Below are 20192 nucleotides of genomic sequence, written 5' to 3' on the forward strand. Positions count from 1 at the left end.
TCATGAAGCCAGCCCAACTAAAACAGCACCAGAAAATGCAAAGAGAAAGTGAACAGTTAACCTTGCAGCAGATCATTCGGTGGCCCAGCGGACTGTAAAAAGCAAGCAGCCAGTTTTCACAGAACACATAGTGGCTGAGATGTGCTTGGCATAAAAGTGAGGAGGGGGACCTTTGAAAAGTGTCTCCCCTCTCAGGGGTTCGTGGTCTGAAAAGGTCTGATCCAGACAGTGTTTCCTTTCTGGGCTGCTGGGAGCGGTAGTAACATGGAGAGGAAATTTCATGATAAAATGGTCGTAACTCTGGACTCTGAATTATAGCTACCAATAACTGTTTCAATGCACACGAGGGAGCTTGAGTGCTGTTTTAAGAGGGACTTGAAAGAATGTGAGCTTATCCAATAGGTCTCAGCACTGTTAGTCACTTTTATTTCTATATACTTGAGCAAGCATTAAGAATGAAAGCAGCGAGAAACATGTACATAAGATTAAAATAACAATAAATAAATATAACAAAATGCACTTCTAGAAAATGAAAAGAGACACACACATACAGAAAACTGCAGGAGAGGTTTAAGTGAATGGAGTAATACATTAACCAGAACTTAAGTTTTCCTTACAGTTGCAATTTCAGTGACACAAAAACTATTTAAAGTGCTTAAGTGCACCAGTGGTACATAAGCAAAGGTAGTTATTTTGTCATTAGCGTTGCTTAAATTCTGATTAGGTAATCTCTACCATATGTGTTTGTCATCAAAAGAATAAAAGTCATTTAAAAGACTTAGTCCAGCATACCGGAGTGTAAGCTGTCTCTGGATGTTCCTTTTTGTCACTATTGTGGAGCTCAAGCTGCTGAATAACCTCCTCCGACATTAAATGATTTATTGTTCTAAGCATGCCCAGTCCACTTACGGTACACATCCTGAGGCGATGATCTGCGTCATTACGACTGATTGTTGTCCTATGGACAGACTCTTCCACCTCAGCTGTAGATCTCTGCAGTTCATCCAGAGTGATCATGGGCCTCTTGGCTGCATCTCTGATCAGTCTTCTCCTTGTTCGAGGTGAAAGTTTAGAGGGACGGCCGGGTCTTGGTAGATTTGCAGTGGTCTGATACTTCTTCCATTTCAATATGATTGCTTGCACAGTGCTCCTTGAGATGTTTAAAGCTTGGGAAATCTTTTTGTATCCAAATCCGGCTTTAAACTTCTCCACAACAGTATCTCGGACCTGCCTGGTGTGTTCCTTGGTCTTCATGATGCTCTCTGCACTTTAAACAGAACCCTGAGACTATCACAGAGCAGGTGCATTTATACGGAGACTTGATTACACACAGGTGGATTCTATTTATCATCATCAGTCATTTAGGACAACATTGGATCATTCAGAGATCCTCACTGAACTTCTGGAGTGAGTTTGCTGCACTGAAAGTAAAGGGGCCGAATAATATTGCACACCCCACTTTTCAGTTTTTTATTTGTTAAAAAAGTATAAAATATCCAATAAATTTCATTCCACTTCACGATTGTGTCCCAATTGTTGTTGATTCTTGACAAAAAATTAAAATTTTATATCTTTATGTTTGAAGCCTGAAATGTGACGTAAGGTTGAAAAGTTCAAGGGGGCCGAATACTTTCACAAGGCACTGTGTCTTAAGTAATTAAAGACAAAAGGAATGAGGTGTGACAAATGTTTACATCAGTAATGAGTGAGTGAAGATGCGTGTGTTGGTGTTGAGTGCAAAAGGAATCACCAACCGAACCAAAACCAAATCAAGCTGTGGAGCCTAGGAGAGAGAGTAAGTGAGACCAGATGAGCTTTTGTAGCCACCTAAAGCTCTACCAGGTGCCACATATTAGTCTAACGACCCTCCTTTTCTACCACCTTCTGCAGGAGATGATCACCTGCATGAGCAGAAAGAGAGGAGTCATAACACCTATACGCAATAAAGGTAAAAAGGTAAATAAAAAAATCAGCTGTTTCCAGCTAGAATAGTCATTTACCACATTAACAATGTCTAGACTGGATTTCTGATTCTTTTAATGTTATCTTCATTAAAAAAAAATAAAACTTTTCTTAAAAAATAAGGACATTTGTAAGTGACTCCAAACTTTTAAACAGTAGTGTAGCTAATTTACACTCAGAATTTAGTTTCTATTGACAGCATTAAAGCTGCAGTAGGCAGAATCTGGAGGCAAAATAAACAAACAACCACCAAAACCCGCACATTTTGAAAATGCACGAACACTGGAATATCCGCGCAAAAACAGCTAAAAGCTACCATTCACTTGTGGATTCACACAACATTTGAACCCTACTCCCCTGATTAAAAATCCTTTCAGTGAAAACAGCCTCCGACCAGGGCCTCGATCAAAGATACGGGACACTACTGACTTGAAGCAGAAGATTTCTGATGCCATTGCCACCATCGATGAGGCTATGCTACAGCAAACGTGGCAAGAAATTGAGTACCGTCTTGATTAGCTTCGTGCCCATATAGAGATGTATTAAATGAGGTAGAAAAAACTTTGACAACCACTGATTACATCCATCCATTTTCTTTCACTTATCTGGAGCCGGGTCGCAGAAGCAGCAGGCGAAGCAGGTTGTTGTGGACGTCCCTCCCCCCAGCAATGCTTTCCAGCTCTTCCTGGGGGATCCCGAGGCATTCCCAGGCCAGACGAGATATATAATCCCTCCAGCGAGTTCTGGGTCTACCCTGGGGTCTCCTCCAAGACGGACGTGCTCGGAAAACCTCCAAAGGAAGTCTCCCTGGAGGCATCCATATCAGATGGCCAAACCACCTCAACTGGCTCCTTTCGATGCGAAGGAGCAGCGGCTCTACTCCGAGCTCCCTCCGGATGTCTGAGCTCCTCACCCTATCTCTAAGGCTGAGCCCAGCCACCCTACGGAGGAAGCTCATTTCGGCCGCTTGTATCCCCGATCTTGTTCTTTCGGTCACTACCCAAAGCTCATGACCATAGGTGAGGGTTGGAACGTAGATGGACTGGTAAATTGAGAGATTCGCTTTACGGCTCAGCTCCCTCTTCACCACGACGGTCCAGTACAACGCCTGCATTACTGCTGACGCCGCACCAATCCGCCTGTCCATCTCTCGCTCCATTTCCCATCACTCGTGAACAAGATCCCGAGATACTTAAACTCCTTCGCTTGGGGAAGGAACTCCCCCCAACCCGGAGGGAGCAATCCACCGGTTTCCAGCAGAGAACCATGGCCTCGGACTTCAAGGTGCTGATCCGCATCCCTACCGCTTCACACTCGGCTGCAAACCGCTCTAGAGCGTGCTGGAGGTCATGGTCTGAGGATGCCAACAAAACCACATCATCCCCAAAAAGCAGAGATGCGATCCCGAGGAGCCCAAACTGAAAACCCTCCCCACCACAACTGCGCCTTGAAATTCTGTCCATGATAACCACAAACAGGATTGGAGACAAGGGGCAGCCCTGGCGGAGTCCAACACCCACCGAAAACGTGTCTGATTTAGTGCCGAGTATGCAGACACAGCTCTCACTTTGGTCGTACAGGGACCGAACGGCTCGTAGCAACGAGCCCGCGACCCCATACTCCCGCAGTGCACCCCACAAAGCCCTCGGGTGACACGGTCATAGGCCTTCTCCAGATCCACAAAACACATGTAGACTGGCAGGTCATACTCCCATGACCCCCTCAGCAGCTCCGCAAGGGTAAAGTGCTGGTCCGCTGTTCCACGACCGGGACAGAATCCGCATTACTCCAATCCGAGGTTCGAGTATCGGTTGGATCCTCCCTTCCAGCACCCTAGCGTAAACTTTCCCGGGGAGGCTGAGAAGTGTGATACCGCGCTAGTTGGCGCACACACTCTCCGGTCCCCCTTTTTGAAAATAGGGACCACCACCCCAGTCTGCCACTCCACTGGAACTGTACCCGATGCCCACGCGACATTGTATAGACGTGTCAACCAGGACAGTCCAACAATGTCCAGAGCCTTCAGTATCTCAGGGCGAATCTCATCCACACCTGGCGCCTTGCCACCGAGGAGCTTCTTAACTACTTTGGTGACCTCTGCCACGGATATGGACGAAGATCCCCCCGAGTCTTCAGGGTCTGCCTCCTCCATAGAGGACGTGTTTACCGGGTTCAGGAGTTCTTCGAAGTGCTCTTTCCACCGCTCGACGATATCCCCAGTTCGGGTAAACAGTTCTCGACCCCGACTGTACACAGCCTGAGCGAAGCCCTGCCTCCCCTTCCTGAGGCGTCGAACGGTTTGCCAGAACTTCCCTGAGGCCGACCAAAAGTCCTTCTCCATGGCCTCCCCGAACTCCTCCAACACCCGAGTTTTAGCTTCCACAACCATGACAGCTGCCGCCCTTTTGGCCAACTGGTACCTGTTAGCTGCTTCGGGAGACCCCCGAGCCAACCAGGCTCAAAAAGCCTCCTTTAGCAGCCTGACGGCCTCCCTCACCGCTGGTGTCCACCAGCGGGTCTTTGGATTGCCGCCACGACAGGCACCAGTGACCTTCAGACCACAGCTCCAAGCAGCTGCTTCTGCAATGGAGGCTTTGAACATGGACCACTCAGAATCCATGTCCCCAACCTCCCCCGGGATGCAGGAGAAACTCTTCCGGAGGTGGGAGTTGAAAACCCTACGGACAGGGTCCTCCGCCAGACGTTCCCAGTTCACCCGCACTACACGTTTGGGTTTACCAAGTCTGTTCGGCAGTCTTCCCCGCCATCGGATCCAACTCACCACCAGGTGGTAATCAGTTGACAGCTCTGCACCTCTCTTCACCCGAGTGTCCAAAACATATGGCCACAGGTCTGACGATACGACTATAAAGTCGATCATCGACCTTTGGCCTAGGGTGCTCTGGTACCAAGTACACTTATGAGCAACCTTATGCTCAAACATGGTGTTTGTTATGGCCAATCCATGACTAGCACAGAAGTCCAATAACAAAACACCACTCGGGTTCAGATCGGGCAGGCCGTTCCTCCCAATCACCCCCCTCCAGGTTTCTCCATCATTGCCCACGTGAGCATTGAAGTCTCCCAGGAGAACTATGGAATCCCCGGGCGTTACCCCTTCCAGGACACCACCCAGAGATTCCAAGAAGGCCGAATACACCGAACTGCTGTTCGGCGCATAAGCACAGACAACTGTCAGAGTTTTCCCCTCTGCAACACGAAGTCGCAGAGAGGCGACCCTCTCATTCTCCGTGGAGAACTCCAACAAAGCAGCGCTCAGCCGGGGGTTTGCGAGTATCCCCACACCCGCCTGGCGCCTCTCACTTTGGGCAACTCCGGAGTAGGAGAGAGTCCAACCCCTCTCCAGGATTCTGGTTCCAGAACCCTTGCTGTGCGTGGAGGTGAGCCCAACTATATCTAGCCGGTATCGCTCCACCTCCTGCACCAGCTCAGGTTCCCTCCCCGCCAGTGAGGTGACATTCCATGTCCCCAGAGCTAGTCTACGCCACCAGGGGGCAGCACGCCCAGGCGCCCACTCCTGCCTACTTCCCGGTGTACATAGCACCCGACCCCGACTTCCTGCCCTGTAGGTGGTGGGCCTACTGGGCGGTTGCCCCGTGTTACTTCTTCAGGCTGTGCCCGACCGAGCCCCACAGGACCCCAAGGCTCGGTCACCAGACGCTCTTATACGAGCCCCCCCCAGGCCTGGCTCCAGGGGAAGGCTCCGGTTTCCCTAATCCGGGTGAGGTAGCGACTTCACCATGTTGTGTTTTCATCGTGGTCTTCTGAATCGCTTAGTCTGGTCTCTCACCCAGGACCAGTTTGCCTTGGGAGACCTTACCAGGGGCTTATGCCCCGGACAACATAGCTCCCAGGATCACTGAGACACTCAAACCCCTCCACCACGATAAGGTGTCGATTTGACGGGGGGCCACTGATTACAATAAAACTAATCTGGTTATCTTATCAACAGCCTTTGTAATAAATTCTTAAAATTGTAAAGAGACTTTGTGGACACCCTGTATTACTCTAGATGGGTTTTTTTTTGCCCAGCAATGCCAAACTAACTGCCAACCCCAGCTTTAAGAGGATGTAGGGGATCACAATCATGTGCTGTGGGCTGTTTGTGTGTTATGTTAACTACCTGTGATCTTCTTCTGCTGAGGTGTCCTCAAGAGGCTTCTCTCTCTCCGTCTCCTGCTTCTTTTCTTCGGGGCTGAGATCACCATTTGTCACCTTGTCTTTGGGCAAACAAGAGAGAGACACAGATTTAGACAGAAGGACCTACAGCACCACAGAGACGAGCTCACAGCAGCATGTGACGACTTGTGCAGCACTACAGACCATACTGGCATAAAGATGATTTTCCATCCATTTGACATGCTTTGCTCCAGAAGAAGATCTTTCACTGAGACACGCATTTTGGTGGTAGTAGAGTACGTACATGCAAGGATGTGGCTGCTTACAGTCACTGTTTCTATTGAGAAAACCAACCACAGAGGTCCTGTGACAACCCCACTGGAAAGGAGAGTGGAAACTGTGTGGGAGCAGAGCATCAATGTCTCTGTTCTGTGGGCGGTCGTCCTATGTGACTCATCTGGTCATAGTGGATTTACCAGTGACCAGCAGACATTCCTTAGAGTGCAACTTCATCACCTGACTCTTACTATTACAACTTCTAAATGCCTTGTGCTGTAATACAACTAGCAAAAAAAAAAGCTAGCAGGTTGATTTATACTTTGATGGCCCACTGATGAAAATCAAGTTTCTTGTTACCTCACTAACATGTTCAGATGGTGTTTTTTGTGTCTGTAATATGAGATAAGCACCCAACGCAATTGCTCAGCATCTTATATACATATTACAATTCTACGGGTTCATTTAGCAGACACTTATCCATAGCGACGTACATCTGAGAGCAGATGCAGCACAAATGAGGACCTAGTGAGAGCCATAAAACAAGTTCAAGTGTGTCAATAGGACTGTGGTGTCTACAGGCAGTGCAGATGTAATAGGATTTTTTGTTTTTGGATTCTATCAAATGCAAAGGTGTTCGGTGACGAGGTGGGCTTTTAGTCTTTGCTTTTCTTCAAGACTGAGAAGGACTCTGCAGATAGTACAGTACATGTGTAATGTACATATATAGTATAGTACATATATAGTATAGTACAGAGGTATTCAACTAAAACTAAAGCCATGGGAACATGTATTTAGTTGTTGATGCAGAAATCCCATAAATACGTTTTCATGTTTGGTCCATTTAAACTGGTTTCAAACACAAATAAGAAAACTGATCAATTTATTAGTATTCAGTACAGAGAACATTCAATCTGTAACCTTAGTTTCACTTTGATTTGGTTCAAATTTAAGTGATTTCCTTCATTATGAGACCGTGTCAGACCTACATGTACTTCAATACAATATCATGTTTGAATATGTGAAGTTTGATAGTTTTATTGTGCAGCCATCTGTTATCAATGATCAGCTGAATTGATAGATAATATAAATACATTAACACACGTTTACCAGTTTTCTATCAGCATTCCTGTGTTACATCATTTCCAGTTGCAGCTTTCTACCATCATAATTTTGTGTATGTTCCTCACTTTTTTCCATTAAAACAGCCCGTTTGTGATCGGTTTATTTTGTGCAAAAAATGAGTCAAATGATCGTTAAACGCTCCTGTTTGTGTGGCGAGTTTGAAGCAGAAAGTCTGAGATAACAAAGAAAGTTGAAAACCAGCTTCAAACCTGTTAACTCTGACTGAGGTTTTAGTTTTTGTTGAGCCAACACAAAGAAAGTCTGACTGTTAAACTTTCTTCATACTTGAGATTCTGACCAGCTAATTGCCATAAAGACTAGAAAAGCTGCGTTGGTAAAAATAGAAGCGTCCTGTCAAATTTAAAATCCTCTCATAATTTATTGACTATAGGTCCAGATCTGTTTATGATGAAGTCTTCGTCCAGACCAGTTAGCGACCTGGAGTCAGGTATGTAGTAGATTAAATGAAGTCTCCATTCAGAGAATTTTGCCTTTTAGTTATTGAATTACTCAAATAACACCAGGAATCGTTTCAGCCCAATATTAGTGTAATTTAATATTGATTATGTGCTTGTTTTACTAATTGCGTGTTGTTGTTTCCTGTTTGGTGAGCTGAGAAAAAAAATCCCACTTTGGAGGACAAAGATATATTCTCTTCAATGCACTGTTTCAGTAGTAGTATTTTTTTTTTTAGATATACATTTTTACAGGACAGTAAAATTTAAACACCATCAAGCTCTTCTGGTATCCAATATCTGTGTGCAGCGCTGTGGAAACACCAGTAACAGGATTAAAAGCTGCATTAACAGAAAAAGAAAGTACAAAAAAAATACTGCAGGCATTTCAGAATAGTCTGACACTAAGTCCGTATTGATACACATTTTTTACAGATCATATTTACAAGGCAGACGATGGCGGTGGAGGAATAACTGAAAAAAAAAAAAAAAGAGGTAAGCTGGTCGGATGAAGAGCTGCAGGCAACAGCTAAACTCCAAACCTCCAGTTAATCAAGGTGAGCAAAACCTTTATCTGCACCTGTCATGGAAATCCACTCATATCACAGACAAACTCACAGCTGCTGATGCTGCAGTTGTTCCAGGCGTAAGTAAACTGAGTTAAACTAGCGTGAGCCAGTGTCCTGAATACTTTTCTGCCAGCATGTGCAGTCACAGTTAATGCATTCATGATCAGACTGTTCACAGTGATTAGCTGTTCACTGACAGAGCGAGTCATGAACTCCAAAAGCTAGAACAAGCAGCTCCACTAAGCAGAGCAAAAAAATACAACTTCAGACAGAAATCATTTGGTTTCAGGAGCAAGAAAGAAATGCTCTGAACATCATCAGTGTTTGCTCCAGCCGACTAAAAGAAGCCAAATGTAGGAGTGTTGGTATTAAACAGTACCTGAGTTGTTTTCTTTGGCTTGCTCGACTCTCTTCAGCGCTCCTTTCTTTGCTTCTTCGTGCTGCCGCTGTTCAGCCAAAGACTTGTTGAGCACCTGGCTGAGCACACAGTCCCCTTCCCCGACTAGAAACATGCTCTTAAACTTGTTGTACAGCATGGTGGCCTTGTCCATGACGTCCTGGCTGGCCTTGAATCTGCGGATCTAGAACACAAGCAAAAGCATGAGTCGCCGGTCACTTGAAACGACCTGGTTTAGGATGCATTCTGCCTCAGATTTTACCTTTTTGAGCGTCGCAATGAGCTCGCTGTGTTTCTGCAGGTGCTGGGTCGTGACCTGGAGGGCGCCAATCTCGTCTAACGCGTCCAAGCACTTCTTCACGTCCTGGTGAGGCAAGGGCAGGGCAGGTCAACAATAAAGGTGGCAGTGAAAGAAGAAAAACAGGTACAGGCATGTAGAAATCACACAACAGTAAATATATAATTATACTATAAAATAGCGATATCTATAAACTGTACTGTATATATATCTATAAACAGCATTAGCAATGTTACATTGGTCTGTGGGAAATTATATTAGGCAATTTTGCCTTTTGTTTCTGGTGTTTCATAAACACACTAATGTTGAAATGACAGTTTCGTTAAGTTTATGTCATTTTCAAGTTAAAAAAGGCATTCCTGACAATGCCATATGGTGGAATGAACAGCCTTGTTCATCAAATTGCCACGAGCAACAGGAAAATGCACAGATTTCTGTCAAATAAGTGAGCACAGACTCATTGCCTTTACTGTCTGCAGACTGATCATGTCTACTTTCATGCACTCTGAGGCAGGAAATCCCGGAGTATCTACCACACAGATTTGTTTAGGAAGAGTCACAACACGTTGGCTTTCTGTGACACACTAAATACCAGCAGGAACACCATGAAACGGGCAGCGTGAACCTAAATATGAACATTATTGTATTATTTAGATGGTGCTGTTGCATTTAGTCTGGAACTTACAGGGTTGTCAATTTTCAGGGAAACTTTGATTTCACTGTGGAGTCGCTGGAGTTTCAAGTCAGTGGACATTTCTGAGTGAAGAGAAAGAGAAAAGAAATGTTGACTTTTTAAATGACTATTTCTAAACATCTTTTCTCAAGTTTAACAAAACATCTGTCAATTTAAATCTGCCAAAAAATATCTATTCTATTTGCTGGAAAGGAAAGTTCATGTCCCAATTCAACACTAAATTCAAATGGTCGCTACTCACCTTTTTTCTTGGCTCCTCCCTTCTCTTCACTCTTCTTTCCATCATCTTTGTTTGGTCTGAAACAATGTAAGAACCACAACATGTCAGAAATCATGCATGCACGATGAACCACGACTTTAGGGAAAGCATTTCATCTGTATTCAGTCAACGTGACAATAAAGGCATGCTGTCTGTGTGTAAACTTACTCTCTCAACTCATCTGCTTTCCGCCGCCGCACATCTTTGTCCAGTTCTGAGTTTTGCTGCTTTTTTCTGCCTTTGTTTTTCTGGGATTAAAAGGAAATTCCGTATATGAAAGCATCATGCTGACTGCTCCAACATGATACATCTTTATTAGGAACAATTTCTGTGCTTCATTGCTGAGAAATTGTGTAAAAGTGTGTGTGGAGTGCAGTCCTGCACCCCCTTAAAGGCACTTCAAACTAAAACCAGCAGACTGAAAAACAGTTTCTATGCAATTGCTATAAATCTGGTGAACACTGCCAGACTCCTCTAAAATATGTACATATACATATACCAGTGCAATACTGAGATGTGACACCAAGTGTTTACGTGTAATTTATACATACATTTATCTATACTGTGTATCATTCCAGACTGTGAACCAGCATTAATGAATGCGTGACGGTTGTCCTTCTTCCTGTTTTTTTTATCTGTAGTTCCTTTTCTGTTTTTATTTGTATTTCTGTTTTTATCTGTGCTGAGAGAGAGCACCCAAATTTCGTTGTTGAAAATAACAATGACAATTAAAGTGATTCGTGATTCTGTACTATACTACAAATGTACAATACACCTGTACTTTACTATATGTGTACAATCCAATCCAATAGTGGAGTGAAAACTTGCCTCTTCATCGTCAGAGCCAGAAGAAGTGTCATCCTTTGACAGTTTCTTCTTCTTCGTTTCCAGCTCTTTCATCTCTGCATCCTTTCCTTTGCTGTCCTCTTTCTTCTTTCTCTTCTCTTCCTCTCCACTTTGGATCTTGTCCTCTGCTGCCCGCTTTCTCTTTTTGTCCAACTCACCAGTATCCCTAAAATGAGGACAAAATATGTTTTGGTTTTTAACATTTGTTGGTCTGATTGCAGCTTTAATGGTCTATGAAATTACTGTTTCTATTATTTAGGTTATTTCTTTATTAAAGGACTGACCGTTTGACAAACTTAAGATCAAAGTTAAAGTACATTCACATCATTTTTGTTCACTCTGCAGGGAGAATAGGTGTGGGTAATGACAAATGTGAGGTTTAGGTGAGAATTTTGTGTTCAGCTAGTTACATTTCACTTCCAGAGCCTTGCTGGTCCTGCTGCTGAAGCAAAAGCAGCTTCTCACTTTTGGGTTTCCTGCCTCTTCGTTTCGGACCATCTCCACCTGATCACATGAGCAGACAAACACACCCAACATATGAATTCAGTTTGTACATATGGAGACATTAATGCTAACATTTCAGTTTTGTTGTGCAGAAGTCAGGTTGGTACACAGTTGACAGCTCTATTTGACAACTGTTAGAATCCATATTATGGCAAGAACCAATCAGCTAAGTAAAGAGAAACCACAGTCCATCATTACTTTAAGAAATGAAGGTCAGTCAGTCTGGAAAATTGCAAAAACTTTGAATGTCTCCCCAAGTGCAGTCGTAAAAATGCATCAAGTGCTACGACCAAACTGGCTCACATGAGGACCGCCCCAGGAAAGGAAGACCAAGAGTCACCTCTGCTGCTGAGGAGAAGTTCATCCCAGTCACCAGCCTCAGAAATGGAAAGTTAACAGCAGCTCAGATTAGGGCCCAGATAAATGTCACACAGAGTTCTAGTAGCAGACACATCTCTACATCAACTGTTCAGAGGAGACTGACCAATCAGGACTTTATGGTCAAACAGCTGCTAAGAAACCACTACTGAGGAAAAGCAACAAGCAGAAGAGATTTGTTTGGGATGGGCAGCAGAGTGAAGGCAAAAGGACCAACAATTGTTCAGCATCTCTGGGAACTCCTTCAAGACTGTTGGAAAACCATTTCAGGTTCTACCTCATGAAGCTCATGGAGAGAATGCCAAGAGTGTGGAAAGTAGTAATCAAAAGGAAAAGAAAGGCTACTTTAAAGAATCTAAAACATAAAACATGTTTTGACTTATTTCACACTTTTTTTGTTTGCTACATAATTCCATATGTGTTCATTCATAGATTTGATGCCTTCAGTGAGAATCTACAATGTAAACAATCATGAAAATAAAGAAAAAACACTAAATGAGAAGGTGTGTCCAAACTTTTGACTGGTAGTGCAGCTGCAAGTGTGTTCAATGTGTCTGTATTCTTGTCGCTCTCAACAACAAACTGTGTTTTTAGAAAAACTTTTCTGATTATATATTTTCCTAAAGACCCAAAGCCACAAACAGTATGACAGGAAACACAGCGTACCTGAAGGACTGACGGGACTTGCTGGTGCGTCATCTTTTTCATTCTCTTGGTCCCCATCAGTCTGAAAAAAACCCCCACATAATTCCATTTTAAGATATCTCCTGTAACCTACTGTTATTGACTATTCTGAAACTAAAATATTTAACGAACACTACTGACCTTTTTCTTTCTTCCTCTCTTGGGTTTAGGAACATCTGCTGATTCTTTCTGAGCAGAGCCCTAAAATTTGACACGATTCAATAATTTTATTACGGCTGACATAATATTTCTAGCTGCCTCTGTAATTCCATTTAACACAACAGTGGAAGCTGTGGCAGTTAAAGGAGAAGGCCTTGTATTCGTAGGTGCATGAGCTGGAATCAGGGGCACCATCTAGTGTACAACTGCTGTATTACATCTTATGCAGTATTAAATGTGTTGGTGTTTCATTCACTGCAGGTGTGTGTCCCAGCTCCAGGTTCCACACTTCAGGACAGGGGTGTCAAACTCATTTTAGTTCTGTTAAATAATGACAACTCCAAATTTTGTCTTTGTTTTAGTGCAAAAAAGGTACATTCTGAAAATGTTGACATTTAATGTGTTATCTTTTTACAAAATATCATGAACAAATTGAAATGTCTTAAGAAAAATAATTTCAATTTCAAAAACATTATGCCTCAGTTTATCATTTACACATTACAACTTACAGATCACAGAGAATCTACAAAAAGGACAAAACATTTCACAGGTCATCACAGGTATCTGGAACTGAAGGATATCGTAAAGTCAGACAAAAAAGACACAAAACAACAAAAATAAGACAAAATATTACAAAAATGAGACACAAAGTGACAAAAAAATGGACAAACAACACACGCGAGACAAAAACAAGACAAAATGACAAAAACAGGCTAAAAGACAACAAATAAAGCAAAAACACAAGACAAAAAAAGACAAAACCACAAGCGAGACAAAACGAAACATAAAACGACAAAAACATGAGACAAACGACAAAAGTCAGACAAAAACAAGACAACATATGACAAACGAGCCACAAGAGAACATTGAACAATCTAGGATTTTACTTTATGATCAAAACAACTTGTCATGGTCTAGGAATTATTTTAAATTTATAGTTTTACAAATTCATAATCTGCATGTAATGTCTTCTCTGTAATTTTTACACTTTACAAAGTCGTCCCGCGGGTCGCATTGGACCCTCTGGAGGGCCGGTTACGGCCCGTGGGCCTCATGTTTGACACCTCTGCTTTAGGATGTTGCTGCTAATTTAACTTCATCCAGAGAGACAGACTATAACTATTTGTGTTTCACAGTTGTATGTATTTTCTTTATGCACAACACCAGCATACAAAAAAATGCTTTCCAGTTTGCACACTGACATTTTTGGGTAAGATAACTTCTGTATGGACTACAGAACTGGGACACAGCCTGTGATGTGTTTAAATAGTAATAGTATAGTCATAAAAACAATCTGTCTCATTTTGATTAAACTACATTAAGACATGTACTTACCTTTCTCCAAATTACATAGAAAGCCATGCAAAAACAAAATAACATCAACTAATCGCAAACAGTAGAGTTATGCAGTACATGGACAGGAAAAAGGAAATGGAAAGCGCTACCACAAAATGTCAGGGTGGTCTCAGAGAGAGAAAACAGAGGAGAAAACACACCGGGTACTTTTTTGATTTTTGCTTTAGACACACTGAATTTGGTCCCGAGCCTAAATTGATTTGATCTGGAGACATTCTAGCACAACGAGAGCCCTTTGTGATTCACTGATATCATTAGTCTGATCAAAACTTCAAGCATCTGCAAAACTTTGTGGCCACCAGCAAGAATTTTGAGTCAAATGGAAAAAAACCACCAATTGAAAAACCACCAAGTGTCACATGCTTTCCCACGGAGAGGGGGTGAGATATGACCTGCACCGCTTTATGGTATCCCAGCATGCAAAGTACGTACATCCTGGTTCTGTGGACCCTGCTCAGAGATCAGAGACCCTTCCTCCTCCTCATCCTCCTCCTCCTCCTCCTCATTCTCATTCTCCTGCTCAGCCTCATTTCCTGGAACCTGAATGCACCCAAGACACAGCATAGGACGCAGTGTGGTGGGGTAAACGAGTCTTAAAAGGGAGAAAAGTTAGCGAGTGTTTTCCTGGAGCACACTACTCTTTGCACACCTCTTCATGTTTTATCAAAGAAAGACACTATTCACTTGTAAACTGTGTCCTGCAGTGATTCAATATGAAGCAGACACACAAGAAGATTTTAGTGATAGCAAAAAAAGAGAGAGAGAAGCTAACAACACAGGAACAAACCAGTAGAATGTCAATGCAGTGAAGCGACTATAGATTTACTTTGCTAGGACAAGATTTAAAGAGACAGAGGCTTACTTTGGATTTCATGCCCTTGTCATCTGCATCCTCTTCTCCTTCTGGGCTGCTGTCTGAATCCTTTTCAGCAAAAGACTCAGGGGCAACCGGCTTCAAATACAAGAAGAATCTGGTTAACCCTTTGAACTCCCAAATGTGCCAACAGGTTTGAAATGTATGCAGTCTTTTAAAAAACTAATACAAAATGACACCTTTTATCAGAGCTTGAAACTGTAAAAACAGAAACAAGAAAAGCAGTCAGAGAGCGCAGTACTCTGCCAAGGCTGATCAGTCGTTGTGTCATTTCCCACGGATAAGTCCCGATAAGTCTGCAATGGTGGCTTTGTAGTCGGATCACAATCATGTGATCATCAGCAGGCAGCTGACATAGCGTTCACTTGTTGTCATGGTTACAGTGACACCATGTCGCTATCTCGCAATGATACAGAAATCTTTAACTAATCTGTGGATCCAGACTATAAGCAGCATCACTGCCAAAATCTAATCAGTTGGTCCTTGTATAATTTCTGACCTTTCCTGAAAATTTCATCCAAACTCGTTAGTCCGTTGTTGGGTAGTGTTGCTAACAAACAGACAAACCAACGCCGATTGTCACAATACTCCACCGCAGACTTTCAATTTTCCAGTGGAAATACTCAACTTTGATGTGTCGCTCTATTGAGAAAGCCTAAAGTCGGGACATCTTATGCATTTACTAGTCAGTCGAGGAACGCGGTGGAGTTATGTGACGATTCGGATCTCAAAATGAACATTTGGATACCACCATCACGACCAAATATTCGGATATTTGGATATTAATGTCCAGCCCTATGATTTGGATGAAATTTTCAGGGAAGGTCAGAAATGACACAAGGACCAAGTGATTAGATTTTGGCAGTGATGCAGCTTATAGTCTGGATCCATGGGTTTGTTAAAGATTTCTGTATCACTGTGAGATAGCGGCACAGCGTCACTGTAACCATGACAAGTGAACACTACGTCATCTTCCTGCTTATAATCACATGACTGCGATCCTGTGTACCTTCAGATTGAGTTTCTGTCAGATACCTGCAAACCTTTAAAAGGCACAGGTACACTATGCTGGAACATTCATGACAATAAAGCCTTAAAAAATATGGTCTCTTAGCTCTGTTGGTTAGAGGGTGGTGCTAATAACACAAAGGTTGTGGTTTCGATCCCCACGTGGGTCAAACAAGATTTATGAATTTTCCTCAAGCTGGTGATTAAAGTGCCTATTTGTCAAAGTATACAGGTTTGCACAACAACAATAAAACAAACACAAGTGATTGCATAAAAAATGATCTGATTTACAGTCAATCCAACCTGGGGAAGAAGGCGACATCTTGAAAAGGCAGAAGGAGGCGGACGTACCTTGGGCGCAGTAAGCTCCACTTTTGGGTTGTTCTCGATTTCCCACAGTCCTTCGTTGAAGCCTTTCCTCTTGTTGGGCTTGGCGTACTTCTCTTTGTTAGGCTGGTACGGAAAGATATCCTTGGGACCAAGAAACGCCCTGCAGAAAAGAAAGACAATTTTAAAGGTGTTTGTACATTTGATACTTTCCGAATCATTAAAAATGTAGTATGGGTGTTCTTTTGACTACCAAGTAGAGCAGGAGCACATATTACCACAACAGGCAAGTAACTCTATTCAGCCCCTCATCAAACATTAATGAATTAAAGAAACAATGTCCCTCAATCGAGAACAATGACAGCTCAATAGACAGTTTAACAAAGGTACTATTTAAATGCAGCCATTCACTATTTAAATTACTTTTCGTATGCAAATTGAGAGTTTGAAAAAATTAAATGTTACATTTGGAAAAATAAATCAACTTAATGCTGTGACCAATGTAGATTACTCACTGCTCAATTATTTCTAAACAGCTGAGAGGACAAAATTCTTATTCATTCTGTGATTCACTTAGAAATTCTATGGTAAGACCTGTCAGCTTTTTAATGGACAACACTGTAAATGTCTGTATGACATTTAATATATCATGCAATTCCCCTGATATGTCCTATTTCTTCGGGGCATTTAGACTAATATTAAATGCCCATTGAAGGAAAAAGAAAATGACAAAGGCAGTTACAGAGGGGTTTGTTACTGACGTTTCATGGGTGCCGAAGAAGAAGATGGGAAACTTGATGTTGGATGGTTTCACGGCACCATCTGGGACTTCATCGATCTGGCAAAGACAGGAGAGGAAACAGGTATTAAACGCACAAAAAAAACATCATCCTGTGCGTGACATGCATGTTACTCCTCAACCCTTAGATGCAAAAGTGGGTCAAAAATGACCCGATGACGTCGTTTTCTTTCAATATTTTTGTAATCAAAAGTTTCTATCATTTCATATTCCTCAAAAAACATGTTTTTGATATCATTCTATTCAAATTATCTTTTATACTTTTTAAGAAATCGTAATATTTGTATTACTAGCCCAAGCTCTTCATCACTGACAACATCATACAAGAGGTGATGGAGGGACAGAGAGTAGCTAGAGGACATTCTTCTATTGCTGTTCTGTGTAATATTCTTCATTTATTAATTAGCAAAATCTGTTTTAAATTGAAAAATAAACATATTTCAAGCATGAAATCATTCTTGTGTGGACAAAAATATGATATAAACAATAATACAAACGATTATGCTTAACCAAAATGGCATAAAACACATTGATTCTTATAAAAGGACATTTTTGACCCACTTATGGAAGAGTGTAGACTCCAATCACTTGTGCATCTAAGGATTAAACACATTTAATTTACTTAAAAACATAATTGCACTATCTACATCTTTTATAGTGCCTGACTTACTCTTGCAGGCCAGTGTGGGTAACCCTTCATCTTGGCAAAAATCAGATCACCAGGTTTCCAGTCTCGAGCCATGATGGACGTGTTGCCAAGCTGGAAAACAAACCAAACACACACCAAAAATATGACCACCTCTGTTCGCATAAACCACATTAAGGTGCATGCATCCATCCAGGGCCCCTCCCCCTAACCGCAGGCAACATCCTTCACCCTCCACAGCTCATTCAAACGTAACAGTCAGGTTTACCGACACATAAATAGTTCTCACTTACTCACAGTCACGGAATGTACTCCAGCTAATCTCACGGACACCTAATAACACAAGAAAGCCACCTTAACGAGCGTTAACACGATGTGAGCATCAACAAACACGCACACGATAGCTAGCTTGTAGCTGTTAGCTGCTAATTAAAGCACAACAGCTCCGGTCTACTCACCTCTAGCGAGTAAAGACGTCTGCGAGAAAGCGGGGTGTTCTTAGTGGTTGAGAAAATTCTTTAAATATAATAATTTTCACAAGGAAAACTCTGCTGCCTTTCCGCACAGTCCGATGCACGTTTTCCGCTCCCGCGCAGGACGTCGACAGACCGTACCATTCCACTACGGGACGGAGGGGGGGAGGTACTGTTATAATTATATGTCGCTAATTCTGCTGTGTTGTCGGTAAGAAGCAGAACAAACCGCTGTTACACAATTAAAACGAATGCAAAATTCGTGTTAAGTTACAGTTGGGGTCAAAATGAGCATAAATGGCATTAAAAGGTGCGTATATTTGAGGACGGAATCGTCTATTTGGGTTGACAGACGTGTCTATATAAAGTGGGCGTTGTCCTCCACACATGCGCTTTCATCACACAACTTAATAAATCTAGCCACGTCTCGCCACGTTCAACGCTGGCATAGGAACTGGTCAAGGGCAGACTTTACATTTACGCATTTACACAAATCGTAAAATTTGTAGTACAGTACGGGTAATTTTGGTCCAATGGGCAGTTTACTTGTCCCTAGTACCGATAAAAATGGATCAGAGTGGGAGCTCTGCAGATGTTGGTGCTGATGCTGAGGATGTGGCTCTACATCAGCTTTAACTGTAATTGAATCCACATCATTTACTTAAGTATAATTATCAATTCATCAGGGGAAAAAGTGCTCAATTGCAAGCAAAAGCCCTACATGTATGAAATAAGTATACAAGTAAAAATGTTGTTTACATGTTATAAGAATAGTACTGCTTTGATTCCTCTTGTTGACATGGCATCATTAGATTATTAATATGGAGGCATCTGCAGCAACTTTAAGTCCAGTTTTTCCTACTGAAAAACCAGATAAATTGGAGGCCTAGTCACATTATTAATAGGAGAAGAAAGAAAAATACATTTCATTTTATTTTATTCTTTAACAATGTGCTGCATTTATAAAGCTTGTTAAATTATCAGTTGCTTAAAATCCAGTTAAATTACAACTAATCCAAACTTTTACTTAAATGCAATATTTGAGGAAATGTACTTAGCAACTTTCCTGAACTGGTAAGTTTGCCTTTGTTTTCGTGGTATGTAGTTTTAGAATAGTGTGTGTGTTTGGTTTTTAATACGTGTTTTTGGCCATAGATGAATCTGTTTCATGAGTTTTCTTCAACTTTTATCCTGGTTGTTATGAGTGCATTGGGAAGTTTAATAAAATCAGTTTGTTGCTGTCAAATGGACTGCAGATAAATAAGACACTGAGAGTTTATCATCAAAAGAATTATGTGTCCAAACTGAATGAATCAGTTACTTATTGGACTGGTGAATGACTAAAAATTTCCAAGGAAAGTTTGCCACTTGATGGACCACAAACAATAATAAGTTACCATTTGACCACTCACAAAACCCAGAATTCTCCATGTATTGTATTACTTGCATTGCTGTGAGTCACAAGTGGCTGTATAACCAGCATTTTCTAAACATTTTGTCAACACCATAAACAAGCTGCTATATTTTTGTATCCAGGCAGATCACACATCATACTGGCTTTGCAGCAGGATTGACATTGACAGACAATAACAAGTAGTAGCTTAGGTAATTCAACCTCAAATCTGTACTCTTTATTACTTTTATTTCAAAAGGTTAGTTGAGATACTTCATTTCATTCATTCTTGGACAACTTGCAAGTTGATTTTTGCTTAATTTTCAGGTAATCAGAATACCTTGGAGAGCAAGAGCACCAGCAAAGCCATGAGAAGCAGAGGTGATGTCTATGACACTGTTATTTCAGAAATTTTACTCTGGTTGAAAAGTTTCAGGAGAAGTTACCTACGAACAAGGAAGTCATAGGGCGAGTGAGGAACTTAACTCAGGAACAAACATCTGATGAAGCTATTTCTGATGTATCCTCTGTTCTCCTGGAACACTGAAGGACGAAAGCAGATGATGCTTC

General features: G+C 42.0%; 1 protein-coding gene across 11 annotated transcripts in view; it reads right to left on the reverse strand.

The window, feature by feature from the left end:
• Positions 1-18369, reverse strand: part of psip1a (PC4 and SFRS1 interacting protein 1a) — a 259251-nt gene extending 240882 nt beyond the window's left edge. For 4 of the 11 annotated variants that reach the window (XM_051945186.1, XM_022202907.2, XM_051945185.1 and 1 more), the window contains exons 1-17: positions 18215-18369; positions 18050-18089; positions 17781-17870; positions 17073-17149; positions 16336-16474; positions 14965-15054; positions 14535-14642; positions 12729-12788; positions 12570-12630; positions 11432-11525; positions 11004-11187; positions 10344-10423; positions 10158-10213; positions 9908-9978; positions 9187-9288; positions 8907-9108; positions 6107-6203 (exon numbers count right to left, since the gene is read on the reverse strand). In XM_051945186.1, the coding sequence (XP_051801146.1) occupies positions 6107-6203; positions 8907-9108; positions 9187-9288; positions 9908-9978; positions 10158-10213; positions 10344-10423; positions 11004-11187; positions 11432-11525; positions 12570-12630; positions 12729-12788; positions 14535-14642; positions 14965-15054; positions 16336-16474; positions 17073-17149; positions 17781-17852 (1493 nt within the window). In that variant the 5' untranslated portion in view covers positions 17853-17870; positions 18050-18089; positions 18215-18369. Of the gene's footprint in view, positions 1-909; positions 1268-6106; positions 6204-8906; positions 9109-9186; positions 9289-9907; positions 9979-10157; positions 10214-10343; positions 10424-11003; positions 11188-11431; positions 11526-12569; positions 12631-12728; positions 12789-14081; positions 14509-14534; positions 14695-14964; positions 15055-16335; positions 16475-17072; positions 17150-17780; positions 17871-18049; positions 18090-18214 lie in introns of those variants that run through there. The other 7 variants (XM_051945188.1, XM_051945191.1, XM_051945187.1 and 4 more) reach the window with 7 other exon arrangements.
• Between the last annotated feature and the right edge of the window lie 1823 nt (positions 18370-20192).

Source organism: Acanthochromis polyacanthus, chromosome 3, assembly GCF_021347895.1.
Source record: "Acanthochromis polyacanthus isolate Apoly-LR-REF ecotype Palm Island chromosome 3, KAUST_Apoly_ChrSc, whole genome shotgun sequence".
NCBI classification, from domain to species: domain Eukaryota; kingdom Metazoa; phylum Chordata; class Actinopteri; family Pomacentridae; genus Acanthochromis; species Acanthochromis polyacanthus.